Source organism: Myxocyprinus asiaticus, chromosome 43 (assembly GCF_019703515.2).
Source record: "Myxocyprinus asiaticus isolate MX2 ecotype Aquarium Trade chromosome 43, UBuf_Myxa_2, whole genome shotgun sequence".
In the NCBI taxonomy this organism is placed as follows: Eukaryota; Metazoa; Chordata; class Actinopteri; order Cypriniformes; family Catostomidae; genus Myxocyprinus; species Myxocyprinus asiaticus.
This window is the reverse complement of record NC_059386.1, coordinates 30,546,472-30,562,090: the sequence shown is the minus strand read 5'-3', so window position 1 is coordinate 30,562,090 and position 15,619 is coordinate 30,546,472. Positions and strand designations below refer to the sequence as shown.

The following is a 15,619-nucleotide window of genomic DNA, read 5'->3' as shown; positions in this document are numbered from 1 at the left end:
TCTACTTTGTTGAGATTCATGCTAATACTTTTACCATATCAATAAAAACTGTTGCTGGCCAATTGTTAACTGAAAAAATAAATTGATCTTATGTAAGTTCAACACTTATTATCAAGTAAAACTAACATAATAATAATACGTAACACTAACAAATCCAAATGGTTTGCATTTATTCAAAAAGCTTTTGTCTGATTTACTTGTTAATACAAGTATTAATAATTTAAGTTAATACAACGGAACTGTGGCTTGTTGGAACTACTTAAAACTGTTGCGTGGAACCACTTGACACTGCTTTTTTAAGTAAATTCAACAGTTTATTTTTTCGAGTGCACATGATGACTTACATTTTATCAAAAGTGGCCCTACCAGGAGCAATGGCCAATAAATATGTCTTTATGCACAGTGTCACTCACAAAAACACAAAACAACATCGTGGTAACAAACATGCCACAAAAATAATGCAATAAATATTAACAAAACAACTTAAAATGTAACATAAAACACCCTCATGTACATAACTAAGAATCAACATAAATATTTCAATTAAATATAAACAAATGGGATGGGCATTTTAACAATAATTTATCATAAAAATACATGTAGTGTCATGTTAAACATAACATTAACCATGAGGTAAATAGTACTTTTTACTTCTTAAAAAAATAAATATATATATTATTATTATTATAATAATTTTAACTGTAAGATTACATGTCTTGTCTTGTTAAATAAAACAAAATAATTTACAGTACACACACACACACACACATATATATATATATATATATATATATTGGTAAAATATAGTACAATGTATATACTGTATATACTGTGCATATATAATATATATTATTATATAATATATATTTTTATATATAATATATGCTTTTATTTAACATAATATAAGATAGTATAAGATATATATCATGTCAGCATCAGCCTTTAAAAAAACCATATTGATTGACCCTGAAGCACCAAAAAATGTTGTTGTAGCGTGGAAAATCTGATATTCCCTAAGATGGCTTGTCCTGTATCAGGATGTCTTTGACCTTGGAAGACTTGCTGGATCTTTTCATGAATTAACTTAATGTTTAATGATATGCTGCTCATGCTGCCTTACTGTAAAAGCATTTTAATGAGATTACACTGCAAAAAAGTTCTCGACAGCATTGTTAAGTTGCATTTGCATTCTTATCTTCAACATAATGTCTATTCAAAGCTCTAAAAAGTTCTCTGTAGGGTCCTCCCAAACATTTCTATAAAGCATGAGATGTTTTTCATACACTTCTGCTTAAAGATTAGTTTGATAATTGCATGATATCAAGCACTAGGCACCTGCTCCTCTCCTGGTGTGCCTAATGGCACAGGTTTCTGTGGAAGAATGCAAGAGCTGGCACCACTACAGCCTTGGCAACAGATGGAGCGTGAAGGTCATGTGCAAATAGAGGGCAGTTGTAGTACATGTTTGCACACACACACACACACACACACACATATACATACATGCATGCATGCACTATTAGAGTACTACTGTACATTAGAGTGAAGATGTCAAAGAGCTTGACCATTGGTTCTATGATAGAAGGTCTGGCTTTGCTTTTGATGGCAAGTTCTTTAGTATATGAGGCCAAATTAGACTGCTACAGAGTTAATGGCAGCGTCTGTGTCTGTGCCCTCAATCTTGTTTACCAGTCAGATACAGATTACTTTAGCTGCATGTGGTAAAACAAGATAGCGCGAATGAAAGAGAAGGGAAACAGAGCAGATACAAATGAGAAAAAGCCACAAGACTCTGATACTGGAAAAGAGAAGGCATTAGAACTTTAAGTCTATAAAATCTTTTTAGTTTAAAGTCTACATGAAATGCCATTCCTAACCTTAACCAAACCTATTTTACTTCCATAATCTGTATATTCAAGTGAAATAGGATATTTAACAAAAAAGCATGGCAAGACTTGATTTTATTAAGCAGGAATTGATTGGAAAGTAATACATAACAGAATGCAGCCTGGTGGTTTGAGAGAAGGGGTTGAAATGTAAGACCACATCGTCACTAATACGTTTTAGTTTACGCATTAAAAATATGCTTACGCCTCTCATCCTTACCAGAACGGCGATATCCTCTACCGAAAACTTTCGAGACTTTCGAAAACACTTTGAAAAATGATGCCGTTAGGCAACTGGATTAGTGTGGACATGACCTAAGAGGGATTTATGATGTCAACCAAAAAGGAAAGTCATTTCAGAGGCAGAGCAAGTTATACAATTTTAATACATCATTATGAATCTTTATTTGGAATAATGTGCACAATCATACCATGCAATGAAAATGTAAATAGTGTAAATTATTATTTCATGTTGACTAAAGTGTCATGAAAACACAAAAAAAAATTTATTTAGATGTTAACAGATCATAAAAAAAAGACAGCACTCATTATGTTTATTATTAAAGGGAAAGTGGGTTTTTTTCCCATCGTTTTATTGAGCCATTTCGTTCTTTCAGTTTAAAAAAGAAAGTTGAAGCAATGTCACAAAACATGAGGTATACTGTATGCGTAAACTATGAGTTGTGGTTGGTAGTACACTAATACATCATTCGATTCTGAGCATTTCTCCATATTATTCATGAGAAGGAAGGCTTCCATGCAATCACAGCCCTGCCTCATGCATGAGCTCTCATTGCAACAGAGAATTTAAACTTATTCACAGATGCAACAGCAGTTCCGGACAGGCACATGACTTCAGCAGCACTCACAGAACAAAAATGTGTGGCTTTTACACGAAAAACTGTAGTGAGATTGAAATCACTTGTCAGAATGGACCGCAGTCCATAACCGCACCAAAGCGAACATGTTTGGCCAGCCGCAGTTCTGCTACTCTAGCGCTCCAAACATGAAGCAGCTGTTTATGAGGAGTGGCTGTTCTGTTTAGATGGCAATGGTAATGTCTGCTCTAAGCACTGTTCTCACTTCATTCTCAAAAGTTTGAACATCACATTTCTTTTTGCAGATTTGCAAACTGTTCTGTCATCTTCACACTTTTGTTCCATGATTGATATACAACAAAGTGCCCCAAACCTCTTGTGTTTTCATCTCCACTCATAATATGATGTTCAGCCATCTCTGTTGTGAGTCTGTTTTGGAAGTGATTTGTAGCTCTCCTCCAATCCACACCCTTCCCACCCCTTAACCCTACCAGCTTTTTACATCTTTTCCCTACCATTTCGTGAGCCTTTCTTCAGTCTGAGGTGTGAAGGATTGGTGCTGAACTAGGTTGGGTTTCATGACACTTTAAAGACCATGTATGCCAATGTACAAACTAGCCTACAACTGGCTTAACAAGACAAACTTTTTTTTGTCTAAAGAATTTTAATATCAGTGTCAGTAACTGTAAATAAACACAAACATTTATGGTTGGTTTGTAGTTATATATACACTCACTGAGAAATTAAGAACACCTGTACACCTACTTATTCATGCGATTATCTAATCAACCAATCGTGTGGCAGCAGTGCAGTGCATAAAATTATGCAGATACGGGTCAGGAGCTTCAGTTAATGTTCACATCAACCATCAGAATGGGGAAAAAATGTGATCTCAGTGATTGCGACCTTGGCATGATTGTTGGTGCCAGACGGGCTGTTTTGAGTATTTCTGTAACTGCTGGTCTCCTGAGATGAGAGTTTACTCAGAATGGTGCCAAAAACAAAAAACATCCAGTGAGTGGCAGTTCTGCAGACAGAAACACCTTGTTGATGAGAGAGGTCAACACAGAATGGCCAGACTGGTTCGAGCTGACAGAAAGGCTACGGTAACTCAGATAACCACTCTGTACAATTGTAGTGAGCAGAATAGCATCTCAGAATGCACAACACGTCAAAACTTGAGGTGAATGGGCTACAATAGCAGAAGACCACGTCAGGCACTTTCTTAGGACCATAGTGTTCTTAGTAAAGGGCTCGGTGAGTGTATTTTAGATGCTGTTTTCAAATAAGTGTTTGAGAGAGTTTAGCTTTTTCCTTTTTCACAGCTGTTAGATGAAGTCAGTCTTCTCTTTAATAAACCCATGGCTCTGTTTATAATTGGGGAGATGCTCTTTTCTGTGAGTGATATTTCGTGTGCTCTTCACCTCCTCAGTCTAACAGCTAATTGGTTATTACAATGTGCTGGCTGACTGCTCTTATTCTTGTCCTGATGAACCATCTCTTAGATCCACCTCTGATATAGACGAGCAATCGATTTTTACCCCTCCATCACATTCACAATACATACTTCCCTTTAAAGACTGCTTGAAATCAAAATTGGAGTTTTGTGGATTTTAGACCAATGTCTATTAGCCTTGAAACCATATACAGTATTTGCTTATGTAATTCTAATTGACAAAATTAACAAAACAACAAAGACTAAATTAATTAGCATTAAAAATACAGTATATAATTTCTCTTACTTCTCTTTCTTTTTCTTTCTCTTACGTGAAAATTGACCAAAAATATTGGTCACTTGTCTTGTACTAAACTGATTTTTGTCCAATCAAATGCTCTCTAGAATTAGAATAACCCTCAGGGGGCCTGGGTAGCTCAGCAAGTAAAGACGCTGACTACCATCCTTGGAGTCACGAGTTAGAATCCAAGGCGTGCTGATTGACTCCAGCCAGGTCTCCTAAGCAACCAAATTGGCCCGGTTGCTAGGGTGGGTACAGTCATATAATGTGGTTCGCTCTCGGTGGGGCACATGGTGAGTTGTGCGTGGATGACGCGGAGAATAGCGTGAAGCCTCCAAACGCGCTATGTCTCCGCAGTAACGCGCTCAACAAGCCACGTGATAAGATGCGCGGACTGACGGTCTCAGATGCGGAGGTGAGTCACTACGCCACCATGAGGACTTAGAGCGCATTGGGAATTGGGCATTCCAAATTGGGGAGAAAAAGGGGAAAGGATACCCCTCAATACCTGTCAACATCTAGCAAGTAACAGATCATGGTTCATGGCTGTGATGTAGCTACATCCTATTGGCAATATTTCCTGCCCAAACTTCCTGTTTTAACAAGAAATACAGTAAGTAAACACATAAAATAAAGCAATTTCATTGTCATTTAGATTATTTGAGAATCTGTTCTCATATAATATCATCAAGTAGTTTTTCATATCCTCCCTTGATGCTGTCTTTCCCACATCTTCACCCTTCGAAGCTTGAAACACTCGTGAACTATGGGCTTCATTTTAAAAACATGACAAAGATATGAAAGTGGACGAATTATTCAGTTTGAATGGTATCTGATCTTAAAGGTTCTGTCAGTTGCTCAGAGGGAAGAGAAAATAGAGGGCAGAGTCTGGCACGACGTGATTTTTCCAAAGTTGGACATGTTCCTGAATTAACAATCTATGTTTTTCTTGGAATAATCTTCCTATCAGTTTATTGTAGTTCTAATGATGCATTACATTCGGACATGGGATATTCTTACTTGACATCACTAGATTCCGACCATATGACAGACTTTGTAGAACTTAGCTATATTCTTCTAATTGTCTTATTTTGCACAATTAAATAAAAGGCTTCTGAATGATTTTTCAGTGAGGTTTGAACTGACCGTTTGACCTGACTGTGGACTGTTTGGTGAATTGACTGACTGGTCAGATACCTCTCAAGTCTTAACCTCTGTATCCCGGCCTCTGAATCTCCACAAATGTGTCCATCCATGAAACCAGTAAGGCGTCTATGTAGTTTCTAATTGTGTCTTTACCTCACGTTCCCTCTCCATTTGGCTGGGGTGGCTGGAACATGATGGCTGTGCTCAGGACCGCAAGCGAAGTTACAAAGCAGTGCAGTCATGTGATGAAGGGGTGACATCTGGAGAGGCCCTGGCAGCCTTGGCTCAGAACTCAACATATATGCACAATGTGCTCGGACCTGCATGCATTTTCCTGCGCAAGGGCTTCGCTGAAAGCCGGAAGGCTGTACGTAAGTCTGGACATGCACGCACACATGCTCATGCAAAAATCTCTTGCTAGATATATTTATCTTGTTAATGGAAATTTAAGCATTTAGACAAACATAAACAATATCCACAGCATCTTATGACAAATTAATTCAGGATCCGAGAAATTTTATCTGGGTAGCTGACATAAAGTCAACTTGGTCTCATAGAATTACATTATTAAACCTACATTTTTGCAAAATAGATTTTTATGTGGCTTATTGTACGTATAGGGGCAGTTTATAGGTGAAATTTAACACTAGAGGCGCTACAACAATGACTTTTATTCACTTTTACACAAATGATGGGTAAAATGGCATATTATCAGTACATAAAGGAGTGGTGGTGGCATAGTGGACTAAAGCATTGAACTGGTAAGCAGAAGGTTGTTGGTTTGATCCCCACAGCCACCACCATTGTGTCCTTGAGCAAGGCACTTAACTCCAGGTTGCTCCAGGGGGATTGTCCCTGTAATAAGTGCATTGTAAGTTGATTTGGATAAAAGCGTCTGCCAAATGTAAAATAAACAATTACTTTTTACTCTGTTCCACTCACAATACTACCTTATGACATCAAAACTCTTTTATTATAGTGCATGACTTGTAAGGCGATACATTTGAACAATTTATCTACATTTGCTGGCCTGTTCGACTGTAATCAAGTCACGCCATATGCAAAATATTGGAGTATGAGTCCTGAAGAACATGCAAGTCGAAACATGAGCCGAAAGTGTAATAGAAGCACCACCAAATGACATGGTTGCATCAGAAATTCATGTCACATTTGCTTTATGGTTAGGTTTAGGTTTAAGGTTCAGAATAGAGAGGTCGGAGCATTAACCTTAAAAACTTCATCGGTTTGGTAGAACATTTAACTTAAATTTCACATTAGCACTGCAAAAATGTCACCACAGTCATGTAATTTTCATGAGATCAGGCTGCTTGTGGAAAGTTCACATGTCCTGCAGTGTCACATGCTATACTACATCTAAAACGATGAAAATTTAAAAAGAAATGTTACAGGACCCAAGAAATATTTTCATACATTTTATATTCATATAAATGTTAGCCACAAATCTCGATGTTTATAACAAAAAAAGTCGGTGACATTTTACAGTAAGTTTCAATACATAAACATTAGTAAATGTAGTATGAACTAACAATGAACAACAGTATATTTACATATTAACATAGTCCAAGATAAATAAATCCTGTAAAAAATATTATTCATTGTCAGTTCATGTTAACTAATGCATTAGCTACTATTAACATAAAGAACTTTATTGTAATGTGTTACCAAACAGTTCATGGATATGCATCAACTACCCAAATGCTTTCCAGCAGCAAGGCTGTTCTGTTAAAATGCAGACATTTTGCAACTGATTGTAAAGAATACAGTGCTACATGCTATGGGTTGATGTAGGAACTACAGGGATCTGCCATTATTAGCCTCTGCAGGGTCAGAGTCATGTGATTGAGTTCTTCTGCAGACGCGCAAGTGATTGCTCGAGGTGAGCCCTGCAAGCACTTGTATTCAAGGAGATGTAAAGAAAAAACTGATTATGAGAGATCAATCCTGAGTTTGTATGTGCGGTTCCAAATTACTTAGTTTTCAATGGAAAACTTGGATTTAAAAACATTTAGTTAATTCATTAATGACTTGCTTTTTCTCTCAAGTAGGAACAGGTGCATTGTAATAAATGACTCTATTCTTCAGAATGGGAGGAGGACAACACCTCGCTTGTATAATTTGTAATGACTTCAGTGGAATAGTGCAACATAGGTCATCATTTGTGTGGATGATTATTGATTGTTCTGTTTATTTTATTGCAGAACAGAGAGTTGAGACCAGAGGAACTGGATGGTAAGTTCTATTTCATTGTAGGTTAAAGATGAGTGAAAAAAAAATCTGTCATTATTTACACCCTTGTTCCAAAATGTACGTTAAACCTGGCGCAACACGTCTTGATGTATTTGAATGTATGTGTACCAAAAAAGATTTGAGAGCTACATTAAATTGGAATATTGGATTTATTGGAGAGTTTAATCTTGTCAAAATCTATTTTCATCCTGTTTGATTCTTTACAGAGCTACAAGAAGCCTTCAAAGAGTTTGATAAAGATAAAGATGGCTTCATTGGCTGTAAAGACCTTGGCAACTGTATGAGAACTATGGGATACATGCCTACAGAAATGGAGCTTATTGAACTGAGTCAACAGATTAACATGAACTGTAAGCAACAGCAAAACAAACTGTTAAAACTGTTCATTCGATTGATTGCTTGGTCTGAACCCAAGAAGTTACTTTTACACCAATCAAACCAAATGCTGATGTTAAAATTCAGATTATATTTGTGTCCTCTCTATTACAGTGGGGGGACATGTTGACTTTGAGGACTTTGTGGAGTTGATGGGCCCTAAACTTCTGGCTGAGACGGCAGATATGATCGGAGTAAAAGAGCTTAGAGATGCCTTCAAAGAGGTGAGGGGTGCCAGGTGATGCCACATAGCAGAAATAAAACACACAAATACAGTTAAAAAGTTCAAATAATGAGAAAACTTTAGGTAAATGTGGATTAAAAACGTTAGCTACATAGTTAGGCTGACTGATTTATTCAGGCTGGAAAGAGCAGGATAATTTGGATCCAGACTGCAGACATGCTCGAGAACATTTTAATCTCCTATTAACACAATCCTTTTGTTCCTCTTCCCTCAGTTTGACACCAATGGAGACGGTCAGATCAGTACAGCAGAACTAAGAGAGGCCATGAAGAAACTGCTTGGACAGCAGGTGACAGTACTTCCTTTGTTTTCATCTTAAAACTTTGTTGATCTCAGACGATTCTCCTTTCATTCTTATATTGATTTTTCTCTCCTTCAGGTGGGTCACAGAGATCTGGAGGACATTCTGCGTGACATTGATTTAAATGGAGATGGTCATGTTGACTTTGAAGGTGAGCCACTTATTAGTAATGCTAATTTCATTGCTTGGTGCAGTTCCCAAGTATATTGAGTGTGTAGTGAATCATTATTTGCTGTCTAAGTGGAAAAGCCATAATGATCCTAAACATTCGTATTTACTCTTATGCCCATATTTTAATATTTCTAAGGGTTCAATTTTACATTTACATATATGCACTTGGCAGACGCTTTTATCCAAAGCGACTTACAGTGCGCTTATTACAGGGACAATCCCCCCGGAGCAACTTGGAGTTAAGTGCTTTGCTCAAGGACACAATGGTGGTGGCTGTTGGGATCAAACTGGAAACCTTCTGCTTACCAGTTCTGTGCTTTGCCCACTACGCCACCACCACTCCTCACCCACATTTCAAAAACTGATTTTTATTCAATTATCAAATAGTTATTGATATACTAATGTTTTGAAGAATATTTAAAGAGGGCATTCTTGGTCTTTTGAAACATAAGTGTTCAGTATACTACATAGACATATTCTAATGTTCAAAGCTTCCTCCTCAGTCCACCAAGACCATTTATGGACACTAAGTTGCAGAAATGTGTCATTCAGAAATTGTTATGGTTATGATGTAACAACTCATTAAAGCTCATCAACATATGACTGGACAAATTTGCACATCAATGCTTATTCTGTATTCAGCAACTTAGTATGCCCTGAAGAAAGACATTGTAAGCTTTACCAGTACATGGAGGTTAGCAATCATATGTCATTTACGGGTCACTGACATAACACAATTTTTATTTTTTTTATTCAAAAGTACAATGAAAATGCAGTGCAGTTCACACAAAAATATATATTTACATTTTTATATTTTTTCTGGGGCTTAAAGTTAAATTGTCATGTAGTGAAACCATCCAGAGACCAAAGTCTCATTAAAAACTGAAATTCTTTGTGTTCAAATATTGTTCATGTCATGATCATGTCATGTGGTGTAATCAACATGTAGGTTGCCAATGTGTTGTTATGTGACCAAAAAAAAAGATATATATAAATAAAACAGAGAAAGCCCCTTTAGACCCTCATGACTTTGTGTGAAGTAAAAGAAAGAAAAAAAAAACAAGAAAGAAAAATCAGTTATTTTGACATTTTTATGAAAAGGCACATTTTATTCAAGTCATATGGAGTAACCCTGAAAAAGTTCATTATATTTTTGACTAAAATTGATGGTTACACCAAATTACATTTTTAAAGTCATTAAATATATATATATAATTTATTGATTTTTATTTTTTTTACTTAAAAAAAAAATGCTATAATGCTAAGCCAAATTCAACAAAAACCTTACATTTATACAAATTTGACACGTATGTTTCAAACTGTATTTTTTAAAAGATTTCTCATTTTATCACCTCTGATAACAGTATTTGTCATTTAGACAAATCTTAAAGGTACAGTAGCATAATCAGCCTGTTTAAAGTCAACATGAAATGTCAGTGGCAACCCATTTAACTTCTGTAATTCGTCTGTGACATTTCTGAATGAAACAAGATACAGTATTCAATGAGACAAATTGTGGGGCGGGACTTTTATTTTAGCCAATGGGAATTGACTGGATCATTATTAGTTGTTGCCATGACAGGTTGTTGGAGGGGAGGGGTTAATCATACTTTAATCATAAGGGTCAGAGAGTGGGTGGAAAATGGCATGTAAATATAAATTACGATTGTTTTTGGTGCAAGAAACCTTAAAAAAAAAAAAAAACCTTTTACCAAAAAAGGACTGAAACAAATTATCCTTATTTTACAAACTATTCTTAGCTAGTTTTGTCCATGTATCTTCACATCTTCAGCACAAGAGCTTCATGCTGCTGTCTGCTGCTTTGTCACACAGTTTAGCTGTTATTGAATCTCATCACAGTGAAGGCGGTAAAATGACAGTAGCCGAGCTGTCAACTAGATTATCTCTTAACCATGGGATTATTTCACCTCTCAGATTATCCACGCACAAAAAAGAGCAGAAAAGCAGGAAGGACAAAAATAGCCACCACTGTTATTCTTGTTGAACACTGTGATGGCTGGAGGTGTGACAGTTGAAGGTCCTCTTGCTGTATTTCGAGCTCAGGCTAACTTTGACTCATCTGAGGTCATTTGCACTTTTTTTTTTTTTATAAGTACATTTATAAAGCATGAACTGACAAGCTTGTTCTGATAGGGTTGCATCTGACAGGGGAAAAACAATACTAAATGCAAATAATAAAATACAATTAACCTTGTAATCGTGCATGGTTAGGATAGCAAAATAAATTGTCTCATATTTTAAAAGAACAAAACGCTTCCCATATCTTTGTTGTTGACATCAAAGGGCTTGATATTCCCTCATCTTCGAAAACCATGAACGTATTTACACAAGGTAAAATAAAATATGAACCAGACTACAATAAACATGGTTTGATACTAAGATAAACATGGTTTGTACATGAATTAATGGCTTCAAGGCTGGGTAGCTCAGTGGTAAAATATGCTGGCTACCACCCCTGGAGCTCACTAGCTCGCTAGCTCGAATCCCAGGGCGTGCTGAGTGACTCCAGCCAGGTCTCCTAAGCAACCAAATTGGCCCGAGTTGCTAGGGAGGGTAGAGTCACATGGGGTAACCTCCTCGTGGTCGCTATAATGTGATTAGTTCTCGGTGGGGCGTGTGGTGAGTTGAGCGCGGATGCCGCAGTGGATGGCGTGAAGCCTCCACACACGCTGTCTCCGTGGCAACCCGCTCAACAAGCCACAAGATAAGATTCGTGGGTTGATGGTCTCAGACGCGGAGGCAACTGGGATTCATCCTCCGCCACCCGGATTGAGGCGAATCACTACGCAACCACAAGGACTTAAAAGCACACTGGAATTGGGCATTCCAAATTGGGTGAAAAAATTTTTTTTTTGATTTTAACCTCTTGTGACCCGAGCGTGACTGCTGTGTGTATTTTCCATTTCCCTTTTTGAATTGTAACTAGTTGCACCTTATAAAAACAATTTTTTTTGCTAAAAATCGATGTCCACATATGTGGACAGCGGGACTAAGTTGTGAAATTTTTTCCAAAAGTCAAAATTATTTCATCAAATTGTTTATTATGTTTCCAGGCTTGGTTATTCATGTTTTTGAGACGTTACAGACATTACTTCAGAATTTGCATAATTAATTCTGATTCAAAGTTATAGCCATCATCATCCAATCACTGCCAACCATGTTAAAATAAAATGATACATTATAAATGTATGATCTGCGTACTGATTACCATTGTCCCATGTCTGCCAAACATGTTGAGTGGCCCATACATCATCTGCAGCCTGAAACTGAACTTTTGGTCAGATTTTAGGAGTGAATGCACTTAGCTGCATAGAGAAATATAGGATGCTCCCTTACTCCCTATTTAGTGAATGACTTAAACTCCAGTGTGTTGTCTGTCTGCACCGGTCTCAGAACAGTTAGAATGCATCTTATTTTCATCCTAACTCCATATAAAGCCTCTGAAAGCATAATTTTTCAGCTTTTGGATGAACTCAATTTGGATTTTCAATGTGATGATGCACAGAAAATATAGGAATGCATTTACTAATGTTAATGAATAGAACAATATTGTATTAAAATGAAGCAAAATGACACACAGCTGTGTTAATAAGTTAATCAAAATAACGAAAACATTTTTCGACTTTATAGGAAATATTGTCCCAAAATCCACGTATGTGGACATCATGTTTATCAGCGCATTGACGTGTGAAAAATGAATGTTTTTTTTAAAGCGGAATATCAAACGAAACTAGAGATGCTACTCTTTACACCCAAACAGGTTTCAGTGAAAAAGCTTAAAGAGGCTTCTTACTAGAGGACCTTTTTTCACTGTGTGCCCATAGAAGCGACGCCATGCTGTTGTGCACGTGACTCGGTGGCCATAAGTTTAACCCTTAAATGACAGAGTTGAAGTTGGGTTGCCACTTGATGTCTAATGTCACTTCTGGGTCCTGAAGCAAAACCAGTTGTAAACCACTGTTATACTGTTGAGTATTTTAGAGTTAAACTAATCACTATTTTCTCTTTCTTCCTTCAGAATTTGTACGAATGATGTCTCGCTAGAGGAAAGGTGGATGGACCACATCAAAGACTAGATCTCCTGTGTTTAAAAAATGATGGAGGAGGTGAGGAAGAATGATGAGGAGGAAACGGGAGCAGCCTCATGAGAGGAACTTCTGACCTCTGACCTCAAAGCACAAATGAAAGGAAACTGCACAATAACCCTCCGTGACAGCTTTTATGAAGCCATCAATGGGAAATGGAAGGACAACTCACTGATACTGTGATCTCTGACAACTTTTTGTAACAGAATTTGCATCCTGCAGGAAGCCTGCGAGGGCTCTGGTGAACAAAATTACTAAACTAATGTTAGATTTTGACATTAATTAAAATGATGCTTAAAGAGCAACATTTGGCTTCAAAACAGAGATTTAAACAAACTGCTTAGACCAGCAGTGTCAAAATGTCCCATAGCTTACTTGCATTTCTGCACTGGCATCTCCTGAAGTCACATCTATTTTGTGAAAGTAGGGTGCCCCAATAAAATTGCAATAACACTGCTCTTTTATATTTTAAGCTATTTATTAATATTTGTACAGTATAGAGAGATGAGTGCAAGAGTGTATAGTTTCTCTTTAAGAGACTCTGGCTGTTTTAAAGTAGCCTATGATATATTAGATTATTACTCACAAAGATTTTATTTTATATACAGTATCAATGCTGGAAAACCTTTGCTATTGATCATTTGCTATTTATTGTACAATACATTGGACCTATGCACTACTGTATGTTTGGACATATTTTTTGAAACTTAGAGAAACTTTTGCCATTAAGATGAAGAACATTAAATTGCCCTTATTTGCACATTGTCATGCATGAATGCTAGTGCTGATGTAGTTTTGAGTCAACAGTTGAGTAGCCTACTGTTGTAAACATACTTTATGTAGGTTTGTTATGTATTTAAAATTATGTACATTTATTTAACTGACAAATAAGCATCTTAATGCACTATTTGAGACTTAATGTGTGTGTGTGTGTGTGTGTGTGTGAGAGAGAGAGAGAGAGAGAGGGGTGTGGAGGGGTTGTATGGATATTGGGTTTCAGGATTTATTGTAATTTATTTGTGGGATTTCTAGCTTGTCTTAAATGAGTTAATCTATGCATGCCAAAACAACTTTTTTAGAGGGTAGATTTCATTAAAGTGTTGTTGTTGTTAAATTGTCCCTTTGTTCTTATCTTAAATTCTTCAAACACCAAAACTTGAAGACAATAAAGCATTTGTATTTTGACCCACACAGAATGTCACAAACAGACCAATTTTCTATCATATCAGGTTGAAAAGTTTGTTATAGGTTAAGCGCAATATATTCTTTTTTATATATTTAATTAATGTATATTATATAATTGTTATGTAGTATTTTATGTAAAATGTAATGAACTGGTCACAGCTAGCCTATAGAGTATCATGTACTTGTTACCTGTATGACTCAAAGTTTTCCAAATTTAGAGTTGCAGCTCCAGCATCTGGTCAGAGATGTTTTTGCAGTATGCCAGACAGGCCATTGTGCGTCACATAATACTTATCCAATAAAAATGGCAATCCTTCACCAGGCTATGGGAGAAAAATATCCTTACAAAAACACAGTTCTCTCCCATTTGCAGAATAAAAGTATGTGGTTAGCACAGGATGACTGATCATTGCCATTTTTAATACACATAACACATTCATAAATGTAGACATTCAAACCTCTTCGCTGAAAAGTTGCTGCATTGCATTCATAAATTATAACTTGCAGAAATATTTGATGTAGTATAGTATTTGCGCTACTTTTAAAGGAATATTCCAGGTTCAATACAAGTGAAGCTCAGTGGACAGCATTTATGACATAATGTTGATTACTAAAAAAAAGAAATAAAAAAAACTTGACTTGTCCCTCCTTTTCTTTATATAAAAAAAAGTCAAGTCGAGGTTACAGTGAGGCACTTACAATGGAAGTAAATGGGGCCAATTTTTTTAAGCTTAAAGTGAAGCTTATAATAATAAAATAAGGCCTTACATTAATTCGTCTGTTAAAACTTGTGTATTATTTGAGCTGTAAAGTTGTTTAAACCTTAATTTTTAAGGTTGTTTTAGGGTTTACGCCGTTATGTCGTCATGGCAACAAAGTTGTAAAATTGGATATAACTTTACACAGAAATTGTTGGTAAGCAAATGTATAACACTAAAATCATGTTAACTAGGCTATGTTAAGTATGTTAAAGGAATATTATGGGTTCAATACAAGTTAAGCTCAGTCGACAGCATTTGTGGCATAATGTTGATTTCCACAAAAAATAATTTTGACTCGTCAAAAAAATCGAGGTTACAGTGAGGCACTTACAATGGAAGTGAATGGGGCCAATTTTTGTAGGGTTTAAAGGCAGAAATATGAAGCTTATAATTTTATGAAAGCACTTACATTAATTCTTCTGTTAAAACTCGTGTATTATTTGAACTGTAAAGTTGTTTATATTGTCATTTTTACAGTCGTTTTAGGGTTTGTTGAGATTACATCATCGTGGCAACGATGTTGTAAAACTGATTGCAAAAAAAGTAATTTTATCACAGTAAAATCATGTTAACACGTATATTGTTTATGTCTTGTGGTTATACTTTTACAAAAGTGAGTATT

General features: G+C 36.3%; 1 protein-coding gene across 3 annotated transcripts in view; it reads left to right on the top strand.

Annotated features, from left to right (window-relative positions):
- The window catches only part of LOC127433428 (calcium-binding protein 1-like), a 39,661-nt gene extending 25,425 nt beyond the window's left edge, over positions 1-14,236 (top strand). Inside the window, exons 2-9 of one of the 3 annotated variants that reach the window (XM_051685338.1) lie at positions 3,676-3,681; positions 5,795-5,953; positions 7,806-7,836; positions 8,061-8,204; positions 8,344-8,453; positions 8,688-8,762; positions 8,853-8,925; positions 12,985-14,236. In XM_051685338.1, coding sequence (XP_051541298.1) covers positions 3,676-3,681; positions 5,795-5,953; positions 7,806-7,836; positions 8,061-8,204; positions 8,344-8,453; positions 8,688-8,762; positions 8,853-8,925; positions 12,985-13,010 — 624 coding nt within the window. In that variant the 3' untranslated portion in view covers positions 13,011-14,236. Of the gene's footprint in view, positions 1-3,675; positions 3,682-5,794; positions 5,958-7,805; positions 7,837-8,060; positions 8,205-8,343; positions 8,454-8,687; positions 8,763-8,852; positions 8,926-12,984 lie in introns of all 3 variants that reach the window. The other 2 variants (XM_051685336.1, XM_051685337.1) reach the window with 2 other exon arrangements.
- The last annotated feature ends 1,383 nt before the right edge of the window (positions 14,237-15,619 follow it).